At 36.5% G+C, this 26311-nt stretch overlaps 1 protein-coding gene and 1 long non-coding RNA gene across 2 annotated transcripts in view; one reads left to right on the top strand and one right to left on the bottom strand.

Moving 5' to 3' along the window:
- LOC132375931 (uncharacterized) overlaps positions 1–3769 on the bottom strand; it is an 85480-nt gene extending 81711 nt beyond the window's left edge. The window contains exon 1 of the long non-coding RNA XR_009506162.1: positions 3702–3769. This is a non-coding gene — a long non-coding RNA (uncharacterized LOC132375931). The remainder of the gene's footprint in view (positions 1–3701) is intronic.
- Positions 3770–3863: 94 nt separating this feature from the next.
- On the top strand, positions 3864–20766 carry HINT3 (histidine triad nucleotide binding protein 3). Its single transcript, XM_059941954.1, has 5 exons — positions 3864–4338; positions 11495–11612; positions 15924–15993; positions 18121–18247; positions 20374–20766. The coding sequence occupies exons 1-5, from the start codon at positions 4138–4140 to the stop codon at positions 20404–20406; spliced, it is 549 nt and encodes a 182-aa protein (XP_059797937.1). The 5' UTR covers positions 3864–4137; the 3' UTR covers positions 20407–20766.
- The last annotated feature ends 5545 nt before the right edge of the window (positions 20767–26311 follow it).

Genomic DNA, 26311 nt, shown 5'->3' with positions numbered 1-26311 from the left:
AAATAAGGCAGTTTAATAATCGGAAACTGGAAATTTCCCTCCTTTCCCACACACAAGCACTCCTTCCTCCCCATCTTTTGCCTGTTAGACATCTCACTCACTCCAACAGATGGAGGCCAAAATCATGCAGTACTTAGTAGCAAGCAACAGCCACTCTAGCCTTAAGTATTTCCTTTTTATACTGTTTTTCTTAAGGAGAGGGAAATGTGTCCACACTTTTCTTTTACCTTCAGAATAATCTAAAATTCTTGAGACACTGGTGAAACAGCAAAAAGTTATTCCTATTTACTAAATATAAGCCAGAGAAGGTTTTTGTATTTGTGTTCAGGAAATTTCTATTTAGGATGTGGAAAAGGGGTGTTTACTGTCGAGATGATACTTTATAAGATTAAGACAAACTCACCAACACACTTTCCATATCCTCACCGCAAAATGGACTAAATACTGCACTGTATCAGACATATGGTTGTAGTAGCTCCACTGTCTGTCTCTCCCCAAAACACCAAGAAATCTGCCTAAAAATGCTTCATGGCTTTTGACATCAGGGTTGAACAACTCAAAAATTTGTAGAATGAGATTATTTATGAAACAGAGAATGATTAAAGGAAATGAAGTTTATTTGGAATCCTGAATTTTAAAAATCTGTTAAAATGTTTTCCTTATGACAAAAGTACTATATTTTCATTGTTGAAGACATAAAATATACAGGTAAACCAAAAAAAGGAAAAACATCAAGACATAATTTACCCATCCAGAGATCACAATGCAAATATATTTGGTATGTATTCTTTCAGGCATTTTTCTTACAAATTCATATGTATATTTAATAAACATGACTCATACTAGACATATCTGAACACATGTACACGTCAAAGTACCATGATTTAAGAGCACTGGTTCCCGTTAGACTGCTTGGGCTGGGGTCTCCGCTCTGTCACTGACTAATGGGATGATATTGGGCTGCATGAGATCACCAAAGGAGTGAGTATAGCTAAAGAGAAGAGTATTATAAAAATTGTATATGTTAAATATGTACAGCTTTTTATGTGTGAGTGGGAAGGAGAGAGAGAAGGAGGGAGAGAGAGACAGAAAAACCTAGGACCAAAGCCCATTAGTGATGAGAGAGGTTTGGAAGAAGCGGAAGCAGCCAAGGAGACTGGAGAAGGAACAACCAATCAAGTAGGAGGAAAGCTGAAAGTGTGGTGTCCTGGAAAACAAGAGGAAAAAAAAGTTTTTTCAAGAGGAAGATAATAACCAACTTTTGCTGAAAAGATGAGCACTGAGAAGAGACAATTAGATTTGGTGACATGGAGGTCATTGGTCACCTTGACAGAATAGTTTGGACGGGATGATGGCAGTGAAAGCTTGATGGGAGACAGTGTGAGAGACGAGGGGGAGAGGGATTGGGAAGCGTACAGTCAACTTTTGGGGGGGAGCTTGGTTGCAAAGGAGAGCAGAGAAATGGATCAGTAAGCGATGAGGAAAGCCAGACAAATAAAGGCTTGTTTTAGTATGGTATGATGTTCAGAGTTGGCTCTTAATAAATGTTTGCTACTGATAACAGTAATGTGACTTACATTCATATTGTATGTTATTTTCAATATTGGTTATTTTTATTGAAGTGTAGTTAATTTACAAGGTGTTGGTTTCAAGTGTGCAACAGAGTGCTTCAGATATATATATATCTCTCTCTCTCTCAGGGAAAGATAAAAAACTTAGCCCATGTCTTCACAGATGGTAAGTTGTACAGCTGTCTAACTCCAGAGCCTGCTCTGAAGCAGGGGTGCTACTGGCCCATATGGTGACCTTTTGAAATTAGAAAAGAGCACTCCATTTCGCAAATAAAATTTAAAATTAGTTTATTGTCACACAACTCAAATTGCTGTTTCTCAGGGGAGCTATCCAGAACCCCACCTGGTAGCAGCTCTGTCTGTGCACACACAATGCCTATATTTTTGCCTGTTCCCACACCAGGACATATACTCCAGACAATTTTCAAATACTTTGTTTTGCTCCTCCCACTTCCATGGTAGGGAACTATATCAAGTCCAGGGTTTGGGAATGGGAAGCAAGTTTTTGAAAGTAACAGGTAAGTTAGCAAAGCAATCGCAGGTATCACCAGGGACATCGTCAGGACAGGTGCGACTCCCCCTATGTCCACAGCAGCACTATTCACAACAGCCAAGACATGGAAACAACCTAAATGTTCACTGACAGATGAATGAATAAAGAGGATATGGTACATATATACAATAGAATACTACTCAGCCATAAAAAATAATGAAATAATGACATTTGCAGCAACTAGAGATGATCATACTAAGTAATTCAGAAAGTGAAAGACAAATACTATATGATATCACTTATATGTGGAATCTAAAATATGACACAAAGAACTTATCTACAAAACAGGAACAGACTTACAGACATAAGAGAACAGACTTGCGGTTGCCAAGTGGGGGAGGGGTGGATTGGGAGTTCCGGATTAGCAGATGCAAACTATTACAAAGAGAATGGATAAACAAGGTCCTACTGTATAGCACAGGAAACTATATTCAATTTCCTGTGACAAACTATAATGGAAAAGAATATGAAAAAGAATGTACATACATGCATAACTGCGTCACTATGCTATGCAGCAGAAATTAACACAACATTGTAAATCAACTATACTTCAATAAAATAAATTTAAAAAAACAAAAATGCTTCATTTCAGGAAGGTTCATAGAAAGGGCTTTTTGACAAGTACAAGTTTCTGATAACTTTCATATCATACCGCTGAACTGGGTAAACCAGATGGCTCTATAAAACTATTAATTACATGGGATTGAGGAAACTGATGGATATGGCTATAATTTTTCGGTCTCGCCTGAGATATTACTGGTTTTTATTCTGTGTCCTCCTGATACAAGGAAACCCTTCCCCTCAAGCTAATAATGATTTATAGCAGTTTGGTAAATTACACCCCTAAGTAGAATTGAAACATTTATATTTTCTCTCTACCTGAACCCTCCAGAAATTGGAAACTCAGAGGGTCCCAGAAACTTTATCCAATATATAAGGAAGGCCACCTCCAAACAAATGCAAGAGTTTCAAGGTATTTTGGGGGGAACCTCAAAAAGGGAGGAATTCATCCAAATCTGTTAGGCAAAATCTGTGATAATCCCTTGGCATGGCTTTCCTGGCCCTGAGAGGCCTTTTAAAAGTTTAGTCTGAGACTCCTTATGAAAAGTTATAAAGAGTCCAAGCACCTGGGTTGGTAACACACGGTTTTTGCCTGAGTGGCAGAAAACTCAAGGAGGAAAACTAGTTAGAAGGATATCGCAGTGGTCGGTCCAGGTGAGGCATAATGAGCCACAGGCAGTAAAGTTCCGGAATATTTCAGACTATAAACTACAGGATTCCGCCTTACCCGTGTGTGAAGAATGAGATAAAGCGCGCTATTTTGATCTAGCTGGTGCTGTTAACAACAACAACAACAATTAAAGACAGATGGGAAGTTCAGTTTCACATTTTGAGCTTAGCACCTAAAATTATCATAGCTGAAAATGCGTACGCAAAGCATCAAATATGATCTTGTTTAAAACAAAGTTCTAGAAATTTTGTTCATTCTCTTAAAATCTACGAATTTGTAAGCTTAAAAAATTAAACTTTAAAAACTTTTTTTTAAGACATCGTTATACACTCTTGGGGCACCTTACATTACAGGCTTCAGGGAAACGACATTCAGTACCGTCAACAGGTTCCATTCCGCCCCGAGGACAGGGCGCTCCCGTGACGTCACCGCGACGTGGGGCGCGAGCCTGCGTTTTGGCGGAAGTCCTGCGTAGTTACCAACGAGACGCAGAGGGATGGGCGACTGCCGCGGCCGACCGCTCTTCCGTGTAGCGTCCTCGCACGTCCCCTGGTGGCAGCCGGCGTGCAGGCGAGCCTCTGGCTTTGCGGCTCCGCAGCTAGTCAGTCGCCTTCGGTCTAGCGTAGCCCGAGATCAGCGCGCGTGCCCAACTCCCTGTCCGCCCCAGCGCCAGGCGAGGGGCGACGCCTCGAGGTAAAATCTAGGAGGTGCGGGAGGCTAACTGCGTAGGCCCTGTTGTCCGGGAGAATCCTGAGGCTCTCGGCGGCGCTGGAGCGGAGGCGATGGCGGAGGAGCAGGAATGCGATTTCAGGAAGTCATGTGCCGACTCTGAGGCAGCGGCGGCTGCAGAACCTCTGGGGTCCCCTTCGGAGACCACCGCCGTCGCCGCAGAGTCGCCGGAGCTCGAGAACTACAATAGCAAGTGCGTGTTCTGCCGGATCGCGGCGCAGCAGGATCCCAGCACTGAACTCCTGTACTGTGAGGTTGGCGGCGACGCGCGACCGGGGACCCGATCGCTCCTGGATCGGGTGGGGAGGGTCCTGTTAAATGGGGCTGGGGGAGGCTGGGTGTCCTAGTGATAATGACAGACTTGCTTCTCTAGGCTCGGGGAGTGTCACCAGCCACCTCTTTGCTATTCTAAGGGGAGAAAATGTAGTGGTAAAGTCTCTCTGCAGCTGCCGAGGTATTTAGTGGGCAATAGCCATGTATGGCCTCTGATTTTATTAAAGGGACCCCCCCTCCCCCCGCCTTTCTAGACACTGCTTTTACATTCCGCACTCTTAATACTGGTACTGAAGAGAAACCAGTAGAAAATAGATAATGGTAATTGTGAAAAGCCTGTTTGTTATATTGAATGAAAATAGGCTGGCAGGAGTGGGTCGGAGGTCAAACTATTACTTAATAGATTCTGATTTCCACTAAAGGGTCCAGTTCCTTAGAAATGTTATCAGTTAGGATATGTGGACATTTTCAGAGCATTAAGACTTTGTCCAGATATTTTAAAACAGATGATCTGGTAGGCACTTTCTTCCACCAGCTCGACTTGCCTTTAAAGAAACATCTTTTGAAAGACTCAGCTCCAAAGATTCTGGGCTTCTTTGTGGTTTTTTGTTGTTGTTGTTGTTTTTGTAGTAACCATTCATTCATTTGTTAAAAGTAAATTGACTTCCTTCTAAGCACTGTTCATTGGTGAGCAAGGTAAAGGATAGTCCCTGTCTGGATTTTATAATCTAAAGGGACAGAAGAGGCAGCTGGTAACAGTGCCCTGTTGTATGGTGAGATGGTTTTACCACCTGCAGTATTTTGCAAGGCTGGTGGGAGGAGCATCTGGCCCAGATTTGAAGGGATAGGGAAGGCTTTCCAGAGGAAGTGAGACATGAAAAAGTAAGTAGGCATTGGTCAGGTGAGGAGGAGAGAAGATACCCCTGGTAAAGAGCACCTTCAGAGGTTTGGTTTCTGCCACAGGAGAACAGAAATTCAGTCTAACTGGAGCATGGAGTTTGAGGGGATGAGTGGTGAAAGATGAGGCTGGAGAGGTAGACAAGGGGCCACGTTATTAAGGCTACTGTAATTCATGTTAAGGAGTTTTGGCTTTACTTGAAGAGTGAAGGGAAGCTCTACAGTGTTTAATGCTACTGTTAATGCTGGGTTGGAAGAAAGGGGTTGAGAAGTTATATGAAAGGGTTTGATCTTTGAAAGATTATCTGACACCATTGTAGAATGATTTAGAGAGGACCAGTCTGGAGGCATGGAGATCAGTTATGAGGCTGTTGAAGTAATCCAGCCTGATGATGGCCTGAAATAAGATGTAGTAGTGGGAATGAAGAAAAGCCAATCAATTTAAGGATATTTAGGCGTCTGACACTTGCAGAGATATGCATCTCTAGCTCAGATTATAGGAACTGTCAGCTTATAGATGGAAATTGAAAAGAGGGAAATTAATGAGATCACCTAGGAAGTATATGTAGAGTAAGAAGTGAAGGGGCCCCTCCCTACACAGAACTGTAAAGAACACTAACATGATAAGTGAGAGGCAGAGGAAGAGGACCTGAAAAGAGAAGAGAGAAACAGAGGGATAACTAGGAAAGCTAAGAGAAGGGAGTATGTCAGGAAGATAGGAATTGGCAGCAACATCAGCCTTCCCTAATCCTCGAATCTGGGTTAGGTGATTCTCCAATATGCCTGCAGAGAGGGCAACTTAGATCAGAACTGGTTTTGTCCCCAGAGTGATGGTCATTGACCTTGAGGAGAGCAACTGCAGTGCAGTGGTGAGGCAGAAGGCAGATTGTAGTTGATAAGAACCTGAAGGATAAAAAATTGAAGACAGCAAATACAGACAACTTTTGAAGGAAGTTTGGCAGTCTTGGGGAGAAGGGAAAAGGTAAGGTAACTACAGGAGGAGATGGAGTTAAGAGAAAGCTTTTTTTTTTTTTTAAATTAATTAATTAATTTATTTAATTTTTGGCTGTGTTGGGTCTTAGTTTCTGTGTGAGGGCTTTCTCCAGTTGTGGCAAGCGGGGGCCACTCTTCATCGCGGTGCGCGGGCCTCTCACCATCGCGGCCTCTCTTGTTGCGGAGCACAGGCTCCAGACGCGCAGGCTCAGCAATTGTGGCTCAAGGGCCCAGCCGCTCCGCGGCATGCGGGATGCGGGATCCTCCCAGACCAGGGTTCGAACCCGTGTGCCCTGCATTGGCAGGCAGACTCTCAGCCACTGCGCCACCAGGGAAGCCCGAGAGAAAGCTTTTTAAAACAGTGAAGACTTTGGTGCGTTTAAATCCTAATGGGAAGGTGCCAATGGAGAGAGGTTTAAAATGGCCCAGGGTGGTAGAGCTTTGTCCCTGAGAAAGAGGAAACTCAGTCACTCATCCATTACTCAGTATTTGAATGAGTGCCTTCTGTGTGTCAGGCACTGTTGGAGGCATTAGGATATAGCAGTAAATAAAATGTGCAAAAATCCCTGTCCTCATGGAGCTTACATTCTACTCACAGGAAATAGACAGTAAGCAACATAATAAGTAAAATATTATATAGAGAATAGATATTGATACATAGTTCAAAATATTGATACATAGTTCATTAGATGGGAACAAAAAAGGAGAAAAGGGATGCAATTTTAAATTTTTAGTCAGGAAAAGCTGCACTAAGAAGGTGGCATTTGAATGAAGCCCTGAAGGAGGTGAAGGAGGAAAGTATATGGTTTACTCTTTATATATAAAGTACAGCTATGCCATATAGGACATGAGAGATACACAATATATTTGTGATATTAACATATCATGGGAGGGCAATTAGGAAAAAGTCTAAAAATGTTCCTTAGGAGGGTGATAATGAGAAAAGTTTAAGAAACGCTGTTATAATCAAACAATGGCCATAATTCCAACTTTAAGAAGGTCATTCATTTCTTTTTTTTTAATATAAATTTATTTATTTATTTTTGGCTGAGTTGGGTCTTTGTTGCTGCGCGGGCTTTTCTCTAGTTGCAGCAAGCGGGGGCTACTCTTCGTTGTGGTGCACGGGCTTCTCATTGCGGTGGCTTCTCTTGTTGTGGAGCACGGGCTCTAGGCATGCGGGCTTCAGTAGTTGTGGCGCACGGGCTTAGTTGCTCCACGGCATGTGGGATCTTCCCGGGCCAGGGCTTGAACCCGTGTGCCCTGCATTGGCAGGCAGATTCTTAACCACTGCGCCACCAGGGAAGCCCGAAGGTCATCCATTTCTGTGGAAAAGTATATGAAAACCCTAATGACACACCATTTTTTTAAGGGGTAGATAAGGGAATATCGGTAGTTTTATCTTTCTACTTAAGCAACCGTCATTTACTGAACAGTTTTTGCAGGCTTACTATTGATATGTGTTACTCACTTGGAGCTCAAAGATGAATATGGCATGTCCTACACTTGAGAAGCTTGCCTATGATCTGAATTGAAATGAAAAATTCTCTTTTAGTGGGTGTCACTAGGTATAAGTAGTCAAAATTCTGTATTTTAGTCACTTGAAATTATCTTTTCTTTGTGTAATTATGCTACCAACATGACATATAGTTAGGTTCACTCATCTCTGTTTGTTTTCCATTGTTAAGGACTACTCTTTTTTTTTCTTTTTGAGTCCAAAAATGTATGGTAAATATTCACATGCTTTTAAAATCAAAATTGTACAGCAAAGTACATTTGAAGTCTAGTATCCATTCTCTTGTTATCTCTACCCTGTACCTCTTTCCCCGTAAGAAACCAAAAAAAATATTTTTGGTTTATCTTTCCTTTGTGAGTAGATATGTATGCGTGTGTTTATATTTATACTCCACCTTCTTACACAAAAGATAGCTTAAACTTGTTCCATGCTTTTTCTTTTTTACCTTAGGAATTTATTCCAGAAATGATTTCATAAGTGTATAAAGATCTTCCTCATTCCTTTTTATAACTACACAATACTCCACTGTATGGATTTACTGTAATTTATTCAGCCAGTCTTAGTTGAATTTAATGGACAGTTGGGTTATTTTCAGTCTTTTGCTATCATAAATCATGCTGCAAAGAATAGCCTTGTACAAATATCATTTCATATTTTTTGCCTGTTTATCTGTGGAATGGGAGGACAGTCTTTCTTTTAAATGAAGAGTCTAAATACTGGCTAGATCAGTAGTAGCAATGAGGAGAGACATCAGAGAGCCAGTTTCAGTATTTTAGAAAGCTTAATGGAAATCTAATTCAATCATTGATTGCATAGGCTAAATAAAACGTCGTTTCTTTGCTTTTGACAGGAATTTTATCTACTGGTGATGATGACAGTTATGTCAATTGGTAGGTTTTTTTAATTAATGAGAATTGGGAAAATAAAATATTCACACATGACATTTAGTAAACAGAACCTTTCAAAATAGGGTTTTGGGAGATGAAGACAGAACTGGGCATTTTGTTCATTCTTATGGCTGAGTCATGTAAGACAGCAGATTTTTAAGAGCTTCTTTAATGTTTTTCTCCTGTTATCCTTTAGACTGGCACTTTGTAGTTCCATGAATCTAAAGAAGTGGTACTCCTGCTTTGAGGTAGAATTCAGCTATATTATCTCAAAATAATTCTAATCGGGATGTATTCTGTACCAGAAAGAATTACCTCTGGATTTTTTAAAAGTTAATGCCATAATTGAGGGGGAAATAAAGACATATAAAATTGTTGTGTTATGAATCAGTCTGGGAAGTACAATTTTGTTGTACTAGATTTGACCCCCGATACTAGTTGTTTCTCAGCTGGAAGCATTAAGTAAATAATGGAAAACTTTAAACATTCAAAAACATTGCGGTTTTATCCCTTTCGATCTTATCCCTTTCTAAAACATTCCATGGATATGAATATTTAAAGTTACTACTAGACGGAAAAACCATAATAAAAATGGAAATAATTGTCATGCTTGTTATTTTAGGGTTAGGGTTAGCTCTTGGGGTTCCCCAAGTCAACCAGCCTTCTGGGACTATACACACACGTGTGTGTGTGTGTATATATAACACACACATACATATATATACACATGTATACATATTTATATAAATTTACATATGCACATACACACACATACACACAACACCTGGTCTGAGTCTCTGTCCCTGAACTGCAGGAAACCCATCACGCTCCCCAGTATATCAGAAGATTTCCTCTCGGCGCTGGGGGGAGTATGCTGCATACATTATCCCTAGTCACCTCTCATGATTTTCTGTTTCTACTAAATTTTCTATCTCATCCTCAAACCTTTGTCTTGCATCAGCCGAAGAGAGTAACAGATTCTTTTCCTTTCATTTTCCTGATATATTAACACAAAGCAACAGCTGCTATAGATTTTTCCTCAAAGTTTGGGGGCAATAGGATTCTCATATTCTTTAAACACAGCATAAATCCCTGTTTCTGTAGGCAAGCACCTCAATTCATTTCTTGTTTGTGTACTTTCCTCATAGCTCATGCTACATTCAGTTGACCCATCACTGTTTACTTCAAGGTCTTAAAAGTTACAAGTTTTCCCCCTCTCTATTCTCATCTTATAGGCAGGTTACACTCAATAGCTGGAAAAATAATCGAAATTTTTGTGTTGCTGTGCCCCCACAGTTTAGCAGCTCTTGGTTGAAGGTATGTAAATGAGGACAGCAACAAAATCAATATTTAAGCAATATTTTAATAGAGTGATATTGTGGACATTTTATAGAAGCCTTGCGGTAGGAAAGGGACACGTAATACCGTATTTTTGCTGCCCTCCATTTCAGTCATGGCTCTGCTGGGGGCTAAAGTAGACAAAAAGTCCCATTCACTGAATTGTGGTCTCACTGCAGGTCAATTTGTCAGTCACCTGAAGCTTAGATGAGCAGTATGGATACTGGTAAGGAAGTTCGTGGTACAGTATGTACAATTGCCTTTCATCATTATTCTCATTGAAATCAAGATCATTGGCATGGATATGAGGCCCTTGTTCCAACTGAATTTTAGTTCTTGGAATGGGGAACTAATGAGCAACAGTGCATTCTGGGAAACTATGCTTATTGATACTGATTTTATTTAATTTTGACTAATTTTTTAATATAAGATACTGAATAAGGTTATTTAGGGAATATAGATTTTTCTCTTGAAAAAACTTGAAACTCAAATGTTAATAGGTTGAAAGACTCCCTTTTTTGTTTCCTTTTCTTTTTTCCTTACATTACTGTGTGGAGTATAGAAACCAGAAAACTGATACCATACATGTAATGGACTGGACACATAACTTAGTACAGTATACTAGAGTTTGTTTCAGCATTTCACAGTCTTTTTTTTTTTATTTATTTTATTTATTTATGGCTGTGTTGGGTCTTCGTTTCTGTGCGAGGGCTTTCTCTAGCTGTGGCAAGTAGGGGCCACTCTTCATCGCGGTGCGCGGGCCTCTCACCATCGCGGCCTCTCCCATTGAGGAGCACAGGCTCCAGACGCGCAGGCTCAGTAGTTGTGGCTCACGGGCCCAGTTGCTCCGCGGCATGTGGGACCTTCCCAGACCAGGACTCGAGCCCGTGTCCCCTGCATTGGCAGGCAGACTCTCAACCACTGCGCCACCAGGGAAGCCCTTTCACAGTCTTTTTAATGCTATAAAGTGGCAAGTAAACATAAAGAAAAAGTATTTATAATTATTGTAAAAAATGTTTAAAAATGTAACCCCTGGATATATAGATGCTAGATGATGTTATAAATGAAGAAAATGGCACTTTGGAAAAAAATTAAATGTAAAAAAGAATTTATCAATCTTGCTATGATTCTGTGGTAGAACCTTTAAAAGTACATATTAGGAGTAGAAAAACCTTAGGGTAGAGATGGAGAAATATATAATGAAATTTAAAAAAAACTCTGGGATTATGGTAATGAAGTTTTAATGAACTTCATTCATAATTGTTTTCCTGAAATTGATTTTATATAAGTCTTTTTCTTCTCTGGAATAAATGAGCATCTCATGAAGGAAGCTAAAGCTTGTCTTTATGGACATAATGCATAATCACAAAATTGCCCAATGGAGATTAGTTGTAACATAAGCACAATTTCCCTATCAGACTGAGATTTATGTATGATGTTTAAGACATGCCAGAACAGCATTAGGAAATTCTTTTTAAAAATTCACGAACAAATGACATTTTCCTTTAGAATGAAGACCTAGTTTGCTTCAAAGATACCAAGGCAGCAGCACCTCATCATTATCTTGTGGTGCCAAAGATGCATATTGGAAACTGCAGATATCTAAAGAAAGATCAAATAGAACTGGGTAAGTTGATGGCAGTATTCTTCATGGTTATATCATTTTGAATTGACATCAGTGATGGCAGTGACAAATGAAAAGAAACAGTTTAGCCAGGTATTGTGATAAAGGAGCATTATGGCTTTTTGAAACTTTCATTATGAAAAATTTCAAATATATACAAAAAGAAAGAAAATAGTATAATCTCCATGCATTTATCACCCAACTTCAACATTTATTAACTCGTGGCCAATCTCTTTACATGTATTAACCTTCTCCCACAGTGGATTTTAAGCAAATCTCAGATGCCATGTTATTTAATTTTTAAAATCTCTAAAAGATAATGCCTCTTTATGCTTTTTAAATGATGGCTTTCTTGATTCTGAAAGTGAAAGATAATATGAAAACTTATAAACAAATAGAATGGATAAAGAATATGTGGTACATATATACAATGGACTATTACTCAGCCATAAAAGGGAATGGAATTGTGCCATTTGCAGAGACGTGGATGGACCTAGAGACTGTCATACAGTGTGAAGTAAGTCAGAAAGAGAAAAACAAATATCGTATAATATCACTTATATGTGGAATCTAGAAAAATGATACAGATGAACTTATTTGCAAAACAAAAATAGAGATGCACACATAGAGAACAAACGTATGGATACCAAGGGGGCAAGGTGGGGTGGGATGAGTTGGGAGATTAGGATTGACATATATACACTACTATGTATAAAATAGATAACTAATGAGAACCTACTGTATATCACAGGGAACTCTACTCAGTGCTCTGTGGTAAACTAAATGGGAAGGAAATCCAAAAAAGAGGGGATATATATATACATATAGCTGATTCACTTTGCTGTACAGCAGAAACTAACATAACATTGTAAAGCAACTATACTCCAATAAAAATTAATTTAAAAAAGTTATAAACAAATAAGTTATAGTATGGCATATGAGTACATATTACCTGAGAGTGAGACCATATTGGTACGTGCCTTGTAGTTTCCTACCTTGTAATTTCCTGCATAGATGAAGTAGGACCAAAGTTTAATTATGAGATTTTAGTGATGAACTTTTAGCCTCTGAAAAAGAGATTCTGAAATCTTGTCTCTTACAGGCGTATCCTGTATTTTCCTATACATGATTTCCTGTGACTTGTCAGCTACGGTTTACTAAGACATTGCTAAGTTTACTTCAAACCTGCTTCAATAGCCATTGTCATCAGGGTCTGGGATGTTTGGTCAATACTTTAAGGTAGCTGGCAAGATAGATAAATTGGGCCAGATTTTTGAAGGTGACTAAGAAATCTCTTTGATGAAAACCTCGATATGTGGTTTATTAGTGTTTAGACTACTGAATTACCAGTTTTTAAACTGTTTTTTCTAGATATTGTGAAATTCCTTAGTCATCTTAAGTTCTATCAGTATGTTTCATGCTCATTCCAACAGAGGGAGGCCAATATACACGCAGTATTTAGTACTAGGCAACAGCCACCATAGCCTTAAGTATTTCCTTTTATACTGTTTTTCTTAAGGAAGGAGAAATGTGTTTATTCTTGCTTTTCTTTTTCTAGTATTTCTTGTTAAAAGTTTTTATAACAGTTGCAAATCAAATGTTAACTAATTTTGAAGCAGCATGGTGGGTGTTTGGGATTTCATTATATGTACTGTTTTTACTGATTTTGTGTGTATTTGAATATTTCCATAATAAAACTTTAAAAGTCCTTGCAATTAATATTTTTATACAGTCTATAAAGTTGGGAAAATAATAAGCATATGTAAGAGCTTAATAATACTCTCAAGCACTGTGACTATAATTGACATTAACAGAACTTCACCTAACTATAGAATACACACTTTGTTATGAGCACATGTTCACCAAGATAGTGCATATTCTGGACAATAAAATAAGTCTCAATACATTTCAAATGATCAAAATATTATAAAATACGTTGTCTGATGACAATGGAATTAAAATAAATAATAAAATCTAGAATAGCACTAAATATTTTTAAGTTAAAACACTTTTAAGTAACTTCTAAATAAATAGGTAAAAAAAGACAATATTTTGAACTGATTGGTAATAAAAATACAACATAACAAAATTTGTAGAATGTAGCTGAAGAAGTGCCTAGAGGGAAATTTATAGCTTTAAGTGCTTATATTAGAAAAAAAGGTACAAAACCAATGACCTAAGTTTCCAGTTTAGGATGCTAGAAAGAGGCAAGCAAATCAGATCAAAATAAAGTATAAAAAAGGAAATAGTAGAGTAGATATCAATGAAATAGGAAAGAGACAATAGGTTTTGCTTCATGTATTTTGGATCTGATTTTAAGTGAATACATAATTATGATTGTCATGTCTTCTCAGTGATCCATTTTTATCATTGTAAAATGTTCCTTTTTATGTCTGGAAATACTTCTTGTGTCTATTTTGTATGACATTAATTTAGATACTCCAACTTTCTTGTTACTTATTGTTTGCATTGGGTATTTTTTTCTATCCTTTACTTACAAATTGAATATTTATATTTAAAGACTTGAAGATAGCAATATAATTGGGTCTGACTCTTTTAAAAAAAATGTAATGTGAAAATCTCTTTTAATTGGAGCATTTAGTTCAGAAGCATTTAATATAACTACCGACATAGTTGGATTTAGGTCTACTGTCTTGCCATTTGTTTTCTATTTGTCACATTTTTGTTGTTGTTGTTGTTGCCCTGTTTCTTCTTTCCTGCCTTCTTGTGGTTGATCAAACATAATTTTTAGTATTCCACTTTATCTCTTGCCATTTTAGCTATTTTTCTTTGTATTTTTTTAAAGTGGTTGTTCTAGAGAAATTAAAATACACATCCTGCAATTATCACAGCCTACTTAGAGTTAACATTGTATCAATTCATGTAAAATGTGAGAAACTTTGCAACACATTGTGTTATTGTTGTCATTTATATTTCATCTATATACTTTATAATGCCATGGTGCTGTTAAATAATCATATGTCTTTTAAAGAAATGAAAATAAAAAACAATCTTTTTTATTTACTCAAATGTTTGGCATCTTGGGAGTATTTTTTTTTTTCAAATTATACTTTCAAGGATGGTTTTATGTTGAAAGCAAAAGCAAATTGAATAATCACACAAGTCTCCATACTGAACCAGAAACTAGTCAACATTCTTCTGATTATTTTCAGTTTAATTTGTCATCCAATTAAAGTCTCTAGATTTATGATGCTGAAAATCCTTCTCTATCTTGTTACATGGAATGCAGCATGCTTCTACCATCTCTTTTTTTAAAAAATTTTTTCATTGAAGTATAGTTGATTTACAATATCATGTTAGTTTCAGGTATACAGCACAGCGATTCAATGACACATATAGATATATTCTTTTTCAGATTCTTTTCCCATATAGATTATTACAAATATTGAGTATAGTTCCCTGTGCTATACAGTAGATCCTTGTTGGTTATCTATTTTATATATAGTAGTGTGTATATGTTAATCCCAGCCTCATAATTTACCCCTCCCCCCAACCCCTGCATCTTGGGAGTATTTTTAAAAGAAAACAAGACACAGTCTGGCTCGAAGTAACATGAGCTTTTTTTTTGACCTTGTGGTACTGGCCTTGTCATGGAAGCCTTTGCACTCAAGCCTGACTTAGAGAAGTAAACTGTTAGCAATGATTTTATAAGCCTCATTATAACAACTGTCCTCTGCAGATTCTCTCACTTCTTCTCTTTTCAAATGCTTGATTACACCATTCAGAAACAAAAGAGATCTAAAGTTTGGCATTGTGCTTTGAAGATCTTGGGTTACCAAAATTTTTTTAATGGAGAAGTATATTCCCACCGGAAGGCCATAAAACATTGAGACAATAAAGATGCTAAGGCAAATGAGAGTTTGGAAGCCAAAACAAACATTTAGCTAGTCACGGCTGGGCCAACATGAAGGGATGTCATATTCCTAATTTGAGTTCAAAGACAAATTCAAAGTTTTCTTGTCCTCTTAACTCAAACAGTTTTTGTTTAATTACTTGGTTTCCTTATGATTAGAATTAGACCTCAGTAGGATCAGATGTCCTAAACAGTCACTTGATAATATCCCTCAACAGCTGTTCAAAGTCAGCTTATGTGTGATAGTTTGTGATGGGTTGAACCTTCATTTCAGTTGTTGATAAGCAAACTTCTTAGTAACTTAGAGCTACTGGATGAGTCTTTAAATGTGTATCCATTTGATACAACTTCTTACTAGGACCCTAAAAGTTCGGGTTAATAACTAGGTAGTGAACTTAATGTCTCCTATAGTGTAATGTAGTTTCTTTACTGTTTTGTAGTTGAGAACATGGTAACTGTTGGAAAAACCATTCTTGAAAGGAATAATTTCACTGACTTCAAAAATATGAGGTATGTATACTTCCAGATAAAAACCAATATATGCAGTTGGTTTTTTTTTTTTTTTACACACACACACTGTATTTTATTTTTACAAGAGATAAATAGACTGACACCAAGCATTGTACATGGATGACCACAACAAAAGCAACAATGATTGCAATTACCAAACATGAAACACACTCATACTATGTCATAATATTGACATTCAGTCCAGTAATCCTCCACTGTAACAGCTCCTTTACTTTGCAGTGAAAATTGATTTGTATGCAGTTGGTTTTTCTGAAATGTTAGTTCCTCAGGAAAATGAAAGTAGAGATGGCGGAATTCATGGTTTAAATGCAGTTTTCCTGAAAGTGAATATATTGTTCATTGGTAAATTTAATAAAAAAACTTTTTTTCACATCTCAACATCGTCTAATAATCACCACTTTTAGTTTTGGACAGACAAGTATATTGAAGCAGTGGGTAGGTAAAATTAGTTACTTAGTCCTCTTTGTTCAATATGTGCATTCCTATAAAATTGTGAGTAAATTGAATTTCCTTAGAAAAAATTTATTCTATATGATTTAAAAATACATTATTACCCTTCTAGCATGAAAGTAACTTGAATTTGTTGAACTGAACTCTGACATTAACCAAAGTTTGAGTAAAAGCATACAATATTCAATTTGGTAACTGTTTTAATTAATCTATTTATTTTTTCTTTTTAAAAGGTTTCGATTTTGCCTTGTATGATCAAAGTAGTACCAAGGCAGGTATAGTGATTACTTCTGACACCTCTGAACTGGAATTCAGAGGCCTGAATTCTAATGCTATCAGTGTTACTTGCTGCTACTATAGTTGTACTGGCTGTGTTACTTTAGACAAGTCATTTAAACTCTCCAAGATAATACCTGCTCTGCCTACTTGTAGTCTAAAATGAGATTGAATGTGTGAAAATCCTGTGAAAACTATTATGAACTATATCCAAGGGTGATAATGACAAGGAACAGATGGTACTTGAGACCCTGTGGTCAAAATCAGCACATTCCCTTCCCAGTCATAGAAGTGCTCATTAGAAGAATGAACACTGGACTGGTTGTCAAGAGCCCTGAGTTTCAATTCTAGCTCTACCACTGCCTAACTTTGTGACCTTGGGAAGTCTCTTCAACTTTTTAGATCTTGGTTTCCCCATCTTTAAAATCTTTAAAATGAAAAGGTTGAGTGAACCCTTGAGTTACTTCTAGCTTTTAGATTACTTGATTCCATTATATGACTCCTGTTTCATAGAGGGAAAACCTAGTCTCCTTTTCTGGGTGGTGGTAGAAGCTTTTCAATATGTTACGGATCTGACTCCACAGTCTGTCCTGTATTGCTGCATTATAGCACCTCTCCTTGCCTTCTTCCCACATTCCCAGTCATTTTTAGTCTTTTTTTAAAAATTGAGACTTACTTCTAGTTTGAACAGGCAAATATTTCTAGGCTTGAATTATTGTTACAGGTGTGCCTTGCTCCACTTACAAAGTAGACTTACAAAACTTTGTAAATGGATTTTTAAGAGGTTAAATCATATTAGAAAATTATTTTACCAAAGGAATTCTCTTGTAAATATTTTATAAAGCAAATAGTTATGAATAGTTATCATCTAACTTATTTTTAGTATTCAAGAAACTTAAGTGATGATAAAATTTTTTTAGTGAGGGTAAGGAAATGACCACTTCATTAAAGGAGAAAGCACGCCATCTACTGGCTATGTCTTGGAAAAAGGAATCCTACTTCTACTTCAGCGTTCAGTAATTTTAAGATTCACTGCAGAGGCATCTTTTAGGAGAGTTAAAGCTTAATATGATAAGAACTGAAGTAATAAGACATACTGCCAGCTCAGAATTCATAAGGGTTATACAGAGGCATAATATTCTGTGAAAGCCTTTCTCAATGAAGAGTTTATCTTATTGTGAACTTCAACATGAAGATGAACTGTGTGAATACTCTCAAGTTCATAAAGAAAAACAGTGAAAGAGATGTTTGAGTGGTAATCTGTCTACCTTAGGTAACCTGTTTTGAATATCTTTAATATTTATGTGTTTTAACCTGAAAATGTAGTTTTAAACTATTGTAGAACTAATTTGTCAATTATCTCTTACCTTGCTGTTTCAGAATGGGTTTCCATGTGCCACCATTCTGTTCCATTTCCCATTTGCACCTTCATGTTCTGGCACCAGCCGATCAGCTTAGCTTCTTATCAAAATTGGTTTATAAAGTGAATTCCTATTGGTTTATCACAGTAAGTATTATTGTTATGCTAGCAGCATCAAAAATATTTAAAATATTTGTCCTTTTTGTTGTAGTTTTTCTTTTCTTGGCAACAGTGGGCACTTACACCTCTTATAGACTTGATCATCTGTTTTAACATTCTATTTGCACATATCTAAAATAATATTTTTAATTTGGGGTACTTTTCCAGGTCATCAAATCTGTAGGAAGAGATACTATGGCAAAGTCTCTCAGTTGTAAGCAGAGGATATGATATAGAAGTTCATGGCATTAATAGTTCAGAATTCTGAATTGTGGCTCTGTTAGTTACTTGAGTGACCATGTGCAAGTTACTTAAACTTTTTAAGGCCCAAGTTTTTTTATCTACTACCGACGTATAGGTAATAGTGCCTACATCTAGGGTTGATAAGAGGATTGATGAAATAATTAACATGTAAAGCACTTAAACTGTACATTGCAGATAGTGAGGGCTCAGTAAATGTTATCTGCTGCCTCTGTCATCATCAACCTCATTGCAGAAATTGATGCAAGTAGTAGCATCAGCTACTAGATCTGAAGTTGAGGCTTTGAGCCTAAAAAAATTGCAGAATTCTGCTTTACTAGGGCAAAAGTAGAATAGAATTCAACTGATTATTGGCTTGTAATCTGACAGTCAGGCTTTAGTTATTAAATGACTCTGTCCTTCCAGGGCCACTTGATAGTAATTTATGTTTCTTATTTTATGTGTCCATGATGATAAGGTGACCTATAGTTGCTATATCTGAAAAACCATCAAATTGCAAATTAAGTAATTACCATTAGTTAATGCAGATTATTATTATAGTCATAGTACAAAAGAAATGAAAAAGCAGTTGATTTCTACAAACTTCATATTTCAAACTTATTATCTCTCTCCTCAACTTGTTGTCCAGATGATTTTATTTTATTAAAAATATATTTAAGGGATGTGGTGTATATATTTGAAATTAAAAAGTGGGACATTTTGTAGGAAGCTGGTGTGGTCTCTTTAAAAAATCAGTATGATAAAAAACAGATATTTTTTTCTTATTTGTATTTCTAAGTTTCTACACTATCTATGCTTTTATAGTAAAAAATAATTAGAAATACATTTTTATACTTTTTAAACTGTATTTCCTTACATGATTTTTTAGTTGGGAAAAAATGAATGAACAAAGTTATGAGATCTGTTAATGGTTCATCCTGGGAATCTGAACTCTCCTTAAATCTAGGTATTTAAGTATATATTATGAGACTGAAAAAAATCAAGATAAAAATATTAACGTTTATTCTGAAATCTTACATAATTTTTCAGATATATAATGATTGAGAAAAGTATCTGAAATGATGTAACTAGAAGGCTTTAGTTTACTTTTTATTCTTTTTGTTTTTATTATTTTTTTAGAGCAGTTTTAGGTTCACAGCAAAATTGAATGGAAAGTACACAGAGTTCCCGTATACCCTCTGTCCCCACATACTCGCAGTCTTCCCCACTGTTGACATCCTACACCACAGTGATACATTCGTTATAATCCATGAAACTACATTGATATGTCATTATCACTCAAAGTCCATAGTTTACATTAGGGTTCATTCTTGGTGTTGTACATTCTGTGGGTTTGGATGAATGTATAATGACATATATCCACAATTGTAGTATCATGCAGAATCGTTTAACTGCCGTGAAAATCCTCTGTGCTCTGACTATTCATTTCTCCCTCCCCCTTAATCCCTGGTAATCACTGATCTTTTTAATGTCTCCAGTTTTGCCTTTTCCAGAATATCATGTAGTTAGAATCATATCGTATGTAGCCTTTTCAGATTGGCTTCTTTCACTTAGTAAAATGCATTTCAGGTTCTTCCATGTCTTTAGTATTATATTTATTTTCCTTATTGAAACTATCTAACAAAAAGGCAATGTGGATAAAAATCTGCCTATTTATATACAGTATAGAATAAACACCTTTACTATAGTTTGAAAACTATTATGTTGAGAGTTTTTTGTAAGATATTTTTAGGAACAGAATATGTAGTATCCAGTTCTTCTGCTGTGGCTTATTATAATAGGGGTGCCAGTAGAATTATTTCATGTAGGCTATGATAACTAGAATAAAAAAATGTGTTATGTTTTCATTACAGCCTGATTATTTGATTGACAATCTAAGAACGTGAAAATGTCAACAGTGGAAGATTTTCCTAATTTTGGCTCAACATAAACTAATATTCTGGTCTCTTTGAAGTCTAATTACAATTGGGTTTTATGAGAAGCTATTACTGGGTAGTCTTAAATTGTTTCTTAATGTTTGTTTCCTGAAATCTGTGATATAGTTATATGAATATTTTGTCATCGACTTTGTTTTAGTGGTTCCTTGTCTAAGGTATAAGATACTATAGATAAAATCCCATTAAAACAAATTCTGTTAATCAAGAAGGGCTCTGTATTTTTTTTAAAGTTCAAACATTTTTATTTCTCAATAGATAGTCAATTGTAATAGTGATTTATTTATGAAGAATAAACTGGAATAAAAAGTACTTTGTTGGAGCCTTTATTATATGAAGGAGAAAGAGAAATTATTTCTTGATTGTTCTATAATTTTACACATAAAATTTCAAAATAAAGAGTACCATACTACACAGTGATCTCTGATCTTATTGATGGAAAGAACTGTATATGTGTCACTTTTTACTCAGGTTTCAGATACTGGTTTTCACTTCTTGAATCCTAGCATCTTTGTAATAAATTGATCCTGAAGCTATGTAATATATATAAAATAATTTCACTGTAACAGTGAATTTGCTATAACAATCAATTTGGCTATCCAAGAGAATTCATTGCAATGGAATTTTACCTGTAAGAACGTAAATGGGGAAGAAACATAAGTGGTTACATTAATGTATTAAAACTGGCAGAAACTGTTGCTTTATGGCTTGTTTATTGTACCAAAGGAAAATCAGAATTAAAAAGTGGTTAGACCTGTCTTTTATCATGAAAAAGTCCTGATTTGAAAGTAGAGATAGGTTGGATGAGAAAATTTATTTTAATAACAACATTAGTATATTTATAAATCATTTAATGAGACATATTTCTTTAGGAATTGTCTTTTGGTGCTAATCTACACTAACAATAGTGAACGTGAATGAAAAATAAGTACTGAAAGCTAATCTTACATTGTGCCAGTGTATAACTGTACCATGTACATGAATATAAATGAACATAAGGATTAAAGTATTGATCTTAGAAACAGGCTGAGAAGAGTAGTTTTTTTTTTTCCTTTTTTTGGGGGGATGATATTAAACATAGTTTTAAGTAATGAAATACTTAGTTACAACCTCTGGAATCAATATTGTTTAGTTCATTTGTTCATTAATTCATTCAAAAAACATTTGGTGGGCTTCCCCGGTGGCACAGTGGTTAAGAATCCACCTGCCAATGCAGGGGACACAGGTTCGAGCCCTGGTCCGGGAAGATCCCACATGCCGTGGAGCAACTAAGCCTGTGTGCCACAACTACTGAGCCTGCGCTCTAGAGCCCGTGAGCCACAACTACTGAGCCCGCGTGCCACAACTACTGAAGCCCCTGCGCCTAGAGTTCGTGCTACACAACAAGAGAAGCCACCGCAATGAGAAGCCCGCACACCACAACGAAGAGCAGCCCCCGCTCTCTGCAACTAGAGAAAGCCTGCGCACAACGACGGAGACCCAATGCAGACAAAAATTTAAAAAATTTAAAAAAATTCGGTGAGCATTTAACATGTACCAGACACTGCCAGGATCAGGAAATATAGAAGTGAGAAAGGACAGTCTGCCTTTAATTGCTAATATGAGGATCAGACAAAACCAGTGAGTACAATTTGGTATGTTAAGTACAAAAATGTCCATAGCAGAGGCTGTGGAGAGGGAAACAATTTTGAGAGCAGGTGGCAGTAGAACTGAGTATTTGAGACTCAATGTTAGGCAGGTAGATAGTGGAAGTTTAGGCTGAGAGACCAACATGTACTTTCCTTGGGTTCTGCTTCCATTATTATTTACTTAACAACTGAAGATCCAAATTCCATTTTGTTCACTGAAGGTGGAGAGAGGAATTTGGAAGTAGGGGTTATGGGCTCTCAAAATTAGATTCACAGGTTTTTCAGCACTGCTTTGTTAAGTAGCTTGCTGAGCACCCACACAGATTAGCAGTTACATGTTTCTATAAATCAGTTCAACTGTGATCAGCTTCAGAAAAGGAATTTTCAACATGTGCAACATGTTGTACTATGTGAACTTATAGTGATATAATTGACAGTATTATGATAACGATATGTAAGGTATTTAAGGAATTCTCAAATGGCTTATGGACCTCTTAAAAATGTGATTAGCCATTTGATTTAATTTATATGAGATTATACCCTCTCATAGTAAGTTTTTCTCCTTTGTTGGAAAACCCTTGGAATCTTACATTTTCAGTGGCTCTTCTCTTGTAAAGATTAATAATCAAATTATGACAAAATTCACTCAGCCTTTTCAGTAGTTCAATTATTTGGTAACTCTCTAGTCATCTATAACATTAGCTCAGTACAAAGCTAATTCATAACCTGTCTTAAAAATGTTTAAAATAGTATCAAGAGCATTATTTATGCATGTTGTGATACTTTTTTTTAACTGCAGAATTGTAAAATTATTAATAATGAACTATTTCAAACTGTTTACTTAGCTAAATTTCTGCTAAATCAATATGGAAAAATACTGTGTAAAATTTTGCCTATGGAGTTAAAAAAATTTTTTTTTCAAAAGACTTTACTCCTTTAGAGCAGTTTTAGGTTCACAGCAAAATTGAGAGACAGGTACCGAGATTTCCTTATACCCTTCCCCCACACATGCAAGGCCTCTCCCATTATCAACATTCCCCACCAGAGTGGTGCATTTGTTACAAATGATTAACCTACACTAACACATCATAATCACCCCAAAGTCCATAGTTTATCTTAGGGTTCACTCTTGGTATTGTACATTCTATGGGTTTGGACAAATATATAGTGACATGTATCATTATAGTATCATACAGACTATACGTATTTTCACTGCCCTAAATGTCCTATATTCTCTGCCTATTCATCCCTCTCCCTCCAACCCGTGGCAACCACTGATCTTTTTACTGTCTCCATAGTTTTGCCTTTTCCAGAATGTCATATAATTAGAATCATACAGTATATAGCCATTTCAAATTGGCTTCACTTAGTACTATGCATTCAAGGTTCCACCATGTGTTTTCGTGGCTTGATAGTTGATCTGTTTTTACCACTAAATAATATTCCATTGTCTGGCAATACCACAGTTTATCCATTCACCTACTGAAGGACATCTTGGTTACTTCCAAGTTTTAGCAATTATGAATAAAGCTGCTCTAAACACCCATATGCAGGTTTTTATGTGGACAAAGTTTTCAACTCCTTTGGGTAAATACCAAGTCACACAATTGCTGGGTCATATGGTAAGTGTATGTTGAGTTTTGTAAAAAATTGCTAAGTTGTTTTCCACAGTGGCTGTACCATTTTGCATTCCCACCAGCAATGAATGAGAATTCCGGTTGCTCCACATCCTTGCCAGAATTTGGTGTGGACAGTGTTTGGGATTTTGGTCATTCTAATAGGTATGTAGTGGTATCTCACTTGTGTTTTAATTTGTGTTTCCTTGATGACATATGATATGGATCATCTTTTCATATGCTTATTATCCATCTCTGTATCTTCTTTGGTAGAAGATCTTTTTCCAATTGTTTTAACCAGGTTATTAATATTCTTGTTGTTGAGTATTCAGAGTTCTTTGTATATTCTAGATAATAGTCCTCTATCAGTTATGTCTTTTGAAAATATTTTCTCCTAGTCTGTGGCTTGTCTTCTTATTCTCTTGACATGATCTTTTACAGAGCAATGGTTTTTAATTTTAATTACGTCCAGCTTATCAGTTATTTCTTCATGGATTGTGCTTTTGATTTTATACCTAAAAAGTCATTGCCATACTCAAGGTCACCTGTGTTTTCTCCTGGTATTTTCTAGGACTTTTATAGTTTTGCATTTTACATTTAGGTCTATGATCCATTTTGAGTTAACGTTTTTGAAGGGTATAAAGTCTGGGTCTAGATTCATTTTTTTTGCATGTGGATATCCAATTGTTCCAGCACGACTTGTTGAAAAGACTATCTTTAGTTTATGGTATTGCCTTTGCTCCTTTGTCAAAGTTCATTTGATTATAGTTATGTGGATCTATTTCTGGGCCCTCTAGTCTAATTCCACTGAACTATCTGTATTCTTTCACCAGTACCTCACCATCTTGATTATTGTAGTTTTATAGTAAGTCTTGAGGTTGGGTAGCATCAGTCCTCCAACTGTGTTCTTCTTCAATATTGTGTTGGATATTCTGGGTATTTTGCCTCTCCATGTAAACTTTAGAAGCAATTTTTCAATATCCACAAAATAACTTGCTGGAGTTTTGATTGGAATTGCATTGAATCTATAGCTCAATTTGGGAAGAACTGACATCCTGACAATATTGAGTCTTCCTATCCATGAACATGGAGTATCTATTTATTTAGTCCTTCTTTGATTTTGTTCATCAGAGTATTTTAGTTTTCCTCATATAGATCTTGTACATATATTGTTAGATTTATACCTAAGTATTTCATTTTGGGGGGGAGTGCTAATATAAATAGGTATTGTGTTTATAACTTTAAATTCCATTTTTTCATGGCTGGTATATAGGAAAGCAATTGACTTGCATATTAAGTTTGTATTCTGCCACCTGGCTGTAATCACTTATTAGTTTCAGTAGTTTTTTCATTGATTCTTTCAGATTTTCTGTATAGATGATCATGTCACCTATGAACAAAGACAGTTTTATGTCTTTCTTCCCAATCTGTATACTTTTAATTTTCTTTTATTGTCTCATTGCATTAGCTAAACCTTGGAGTTATAATGTTTAAAAGCAGTGGTGAGAGGGGACATACTTGCCTTGTACCAGATCTCAGTGGGAAGCTTTGAGTTTCTCATCATTAAATATGATGTTAGCTGTAGATATTTTGTAAAAATTGTCAAATTTGAAGTTCTTATCTAGTGCTAGTTTACTGAGAGGTTTTTTTTTTAAATTTATTTATTTATTTTTGGCTGAGTTGGGTCTTCGTTGCTGCACGCGGGCTTTCTCTATTTGTGGCGAGCGCGGGCTACTCTTCGTTGCGGTGCACGGGCTTCTCATTGCAGTGGCTTCTCTTGTTGCGGAGCACGGGCTCTAGGTGTGCGGGCTTCAGTAGTTGAGGCTCACGGGCTCTAGAGCACAGGCTCAGTAGTTGTGGCGCACGGGCTTAGTTGCTCCGTGGCATGTGGGATCTTCCCGGACCAGGGCTGGAACCCGTGTCCCCTGCACTGGCAGGCAGATTCTTAACCGCTGCACCACCAGGGAAGCCCGAGAGGTTTTTTTTTTTTAATAATAAATAGGTATTGGACTTTGTCAAACGCTTTTTCTGTATCTATTGATATGATCATGTGATTCTTCTTTTTTAGTTTGTTAATGTGATGGATTACATTAATTGATTTTCAGATGTTGAACGAGCCTTGCATACCTGGGATAAATCCCACTTGGTCATCTGGACTTTTTCAGCAGTACTATAAACAGAGGTTCAAATGAAAGATGTTTAATAAATTGGCTAATCCTAAAGTAGGAGTGGTTCACTGTCAAGAGATGTAGACATACCTCTTCTTTCATATAAGAACCCAAAGTCAAGAGTGCAGTCTTTATTATTGCAACACTCATACATTTCTAGATTTTGATGTCAAAAGGTCATCTACAAAAGTTGATGCCCACACTTTCATTAAGTGCCCAGTACTCTAAGTTGCTAAAATAAAGCTGATACCTGTTGATTCATCTGTTTATGAGTCAGCTTTTATTCTAGCAATATAAATACAAAAAACCAGATCTCTGATTCAGCTTAAATAAACTTAATTAAAATGGCTAAGTGTACCTTTGACTAAGAAGAATCAGATCCTTGTTGTACGATTAGTTATTTAAAGCCACCTAGGTAGAGATGGATCCACAATTAACAATCATC

Source organism: Balaenoptera ricei, chromosome 12 (assembly GCF_028023285.1).
Source record: "Balaenoptera ricei isolate mBalRic1 chromosome 12, mBalRic1.hap2, whole genome shotgun sequence".
NCBI classification, from domain to species: Eukaryota; Metazoa; Chordata; class Mammalia; order Artiodactyla; family Balaenopteridae; genus Balaenoptera; species Balaenoptera ricei.
Note: the sequence above shows the minus strand (reverse complement) of the source record. Positions and strands in the feature narration are given on the sequence as shown.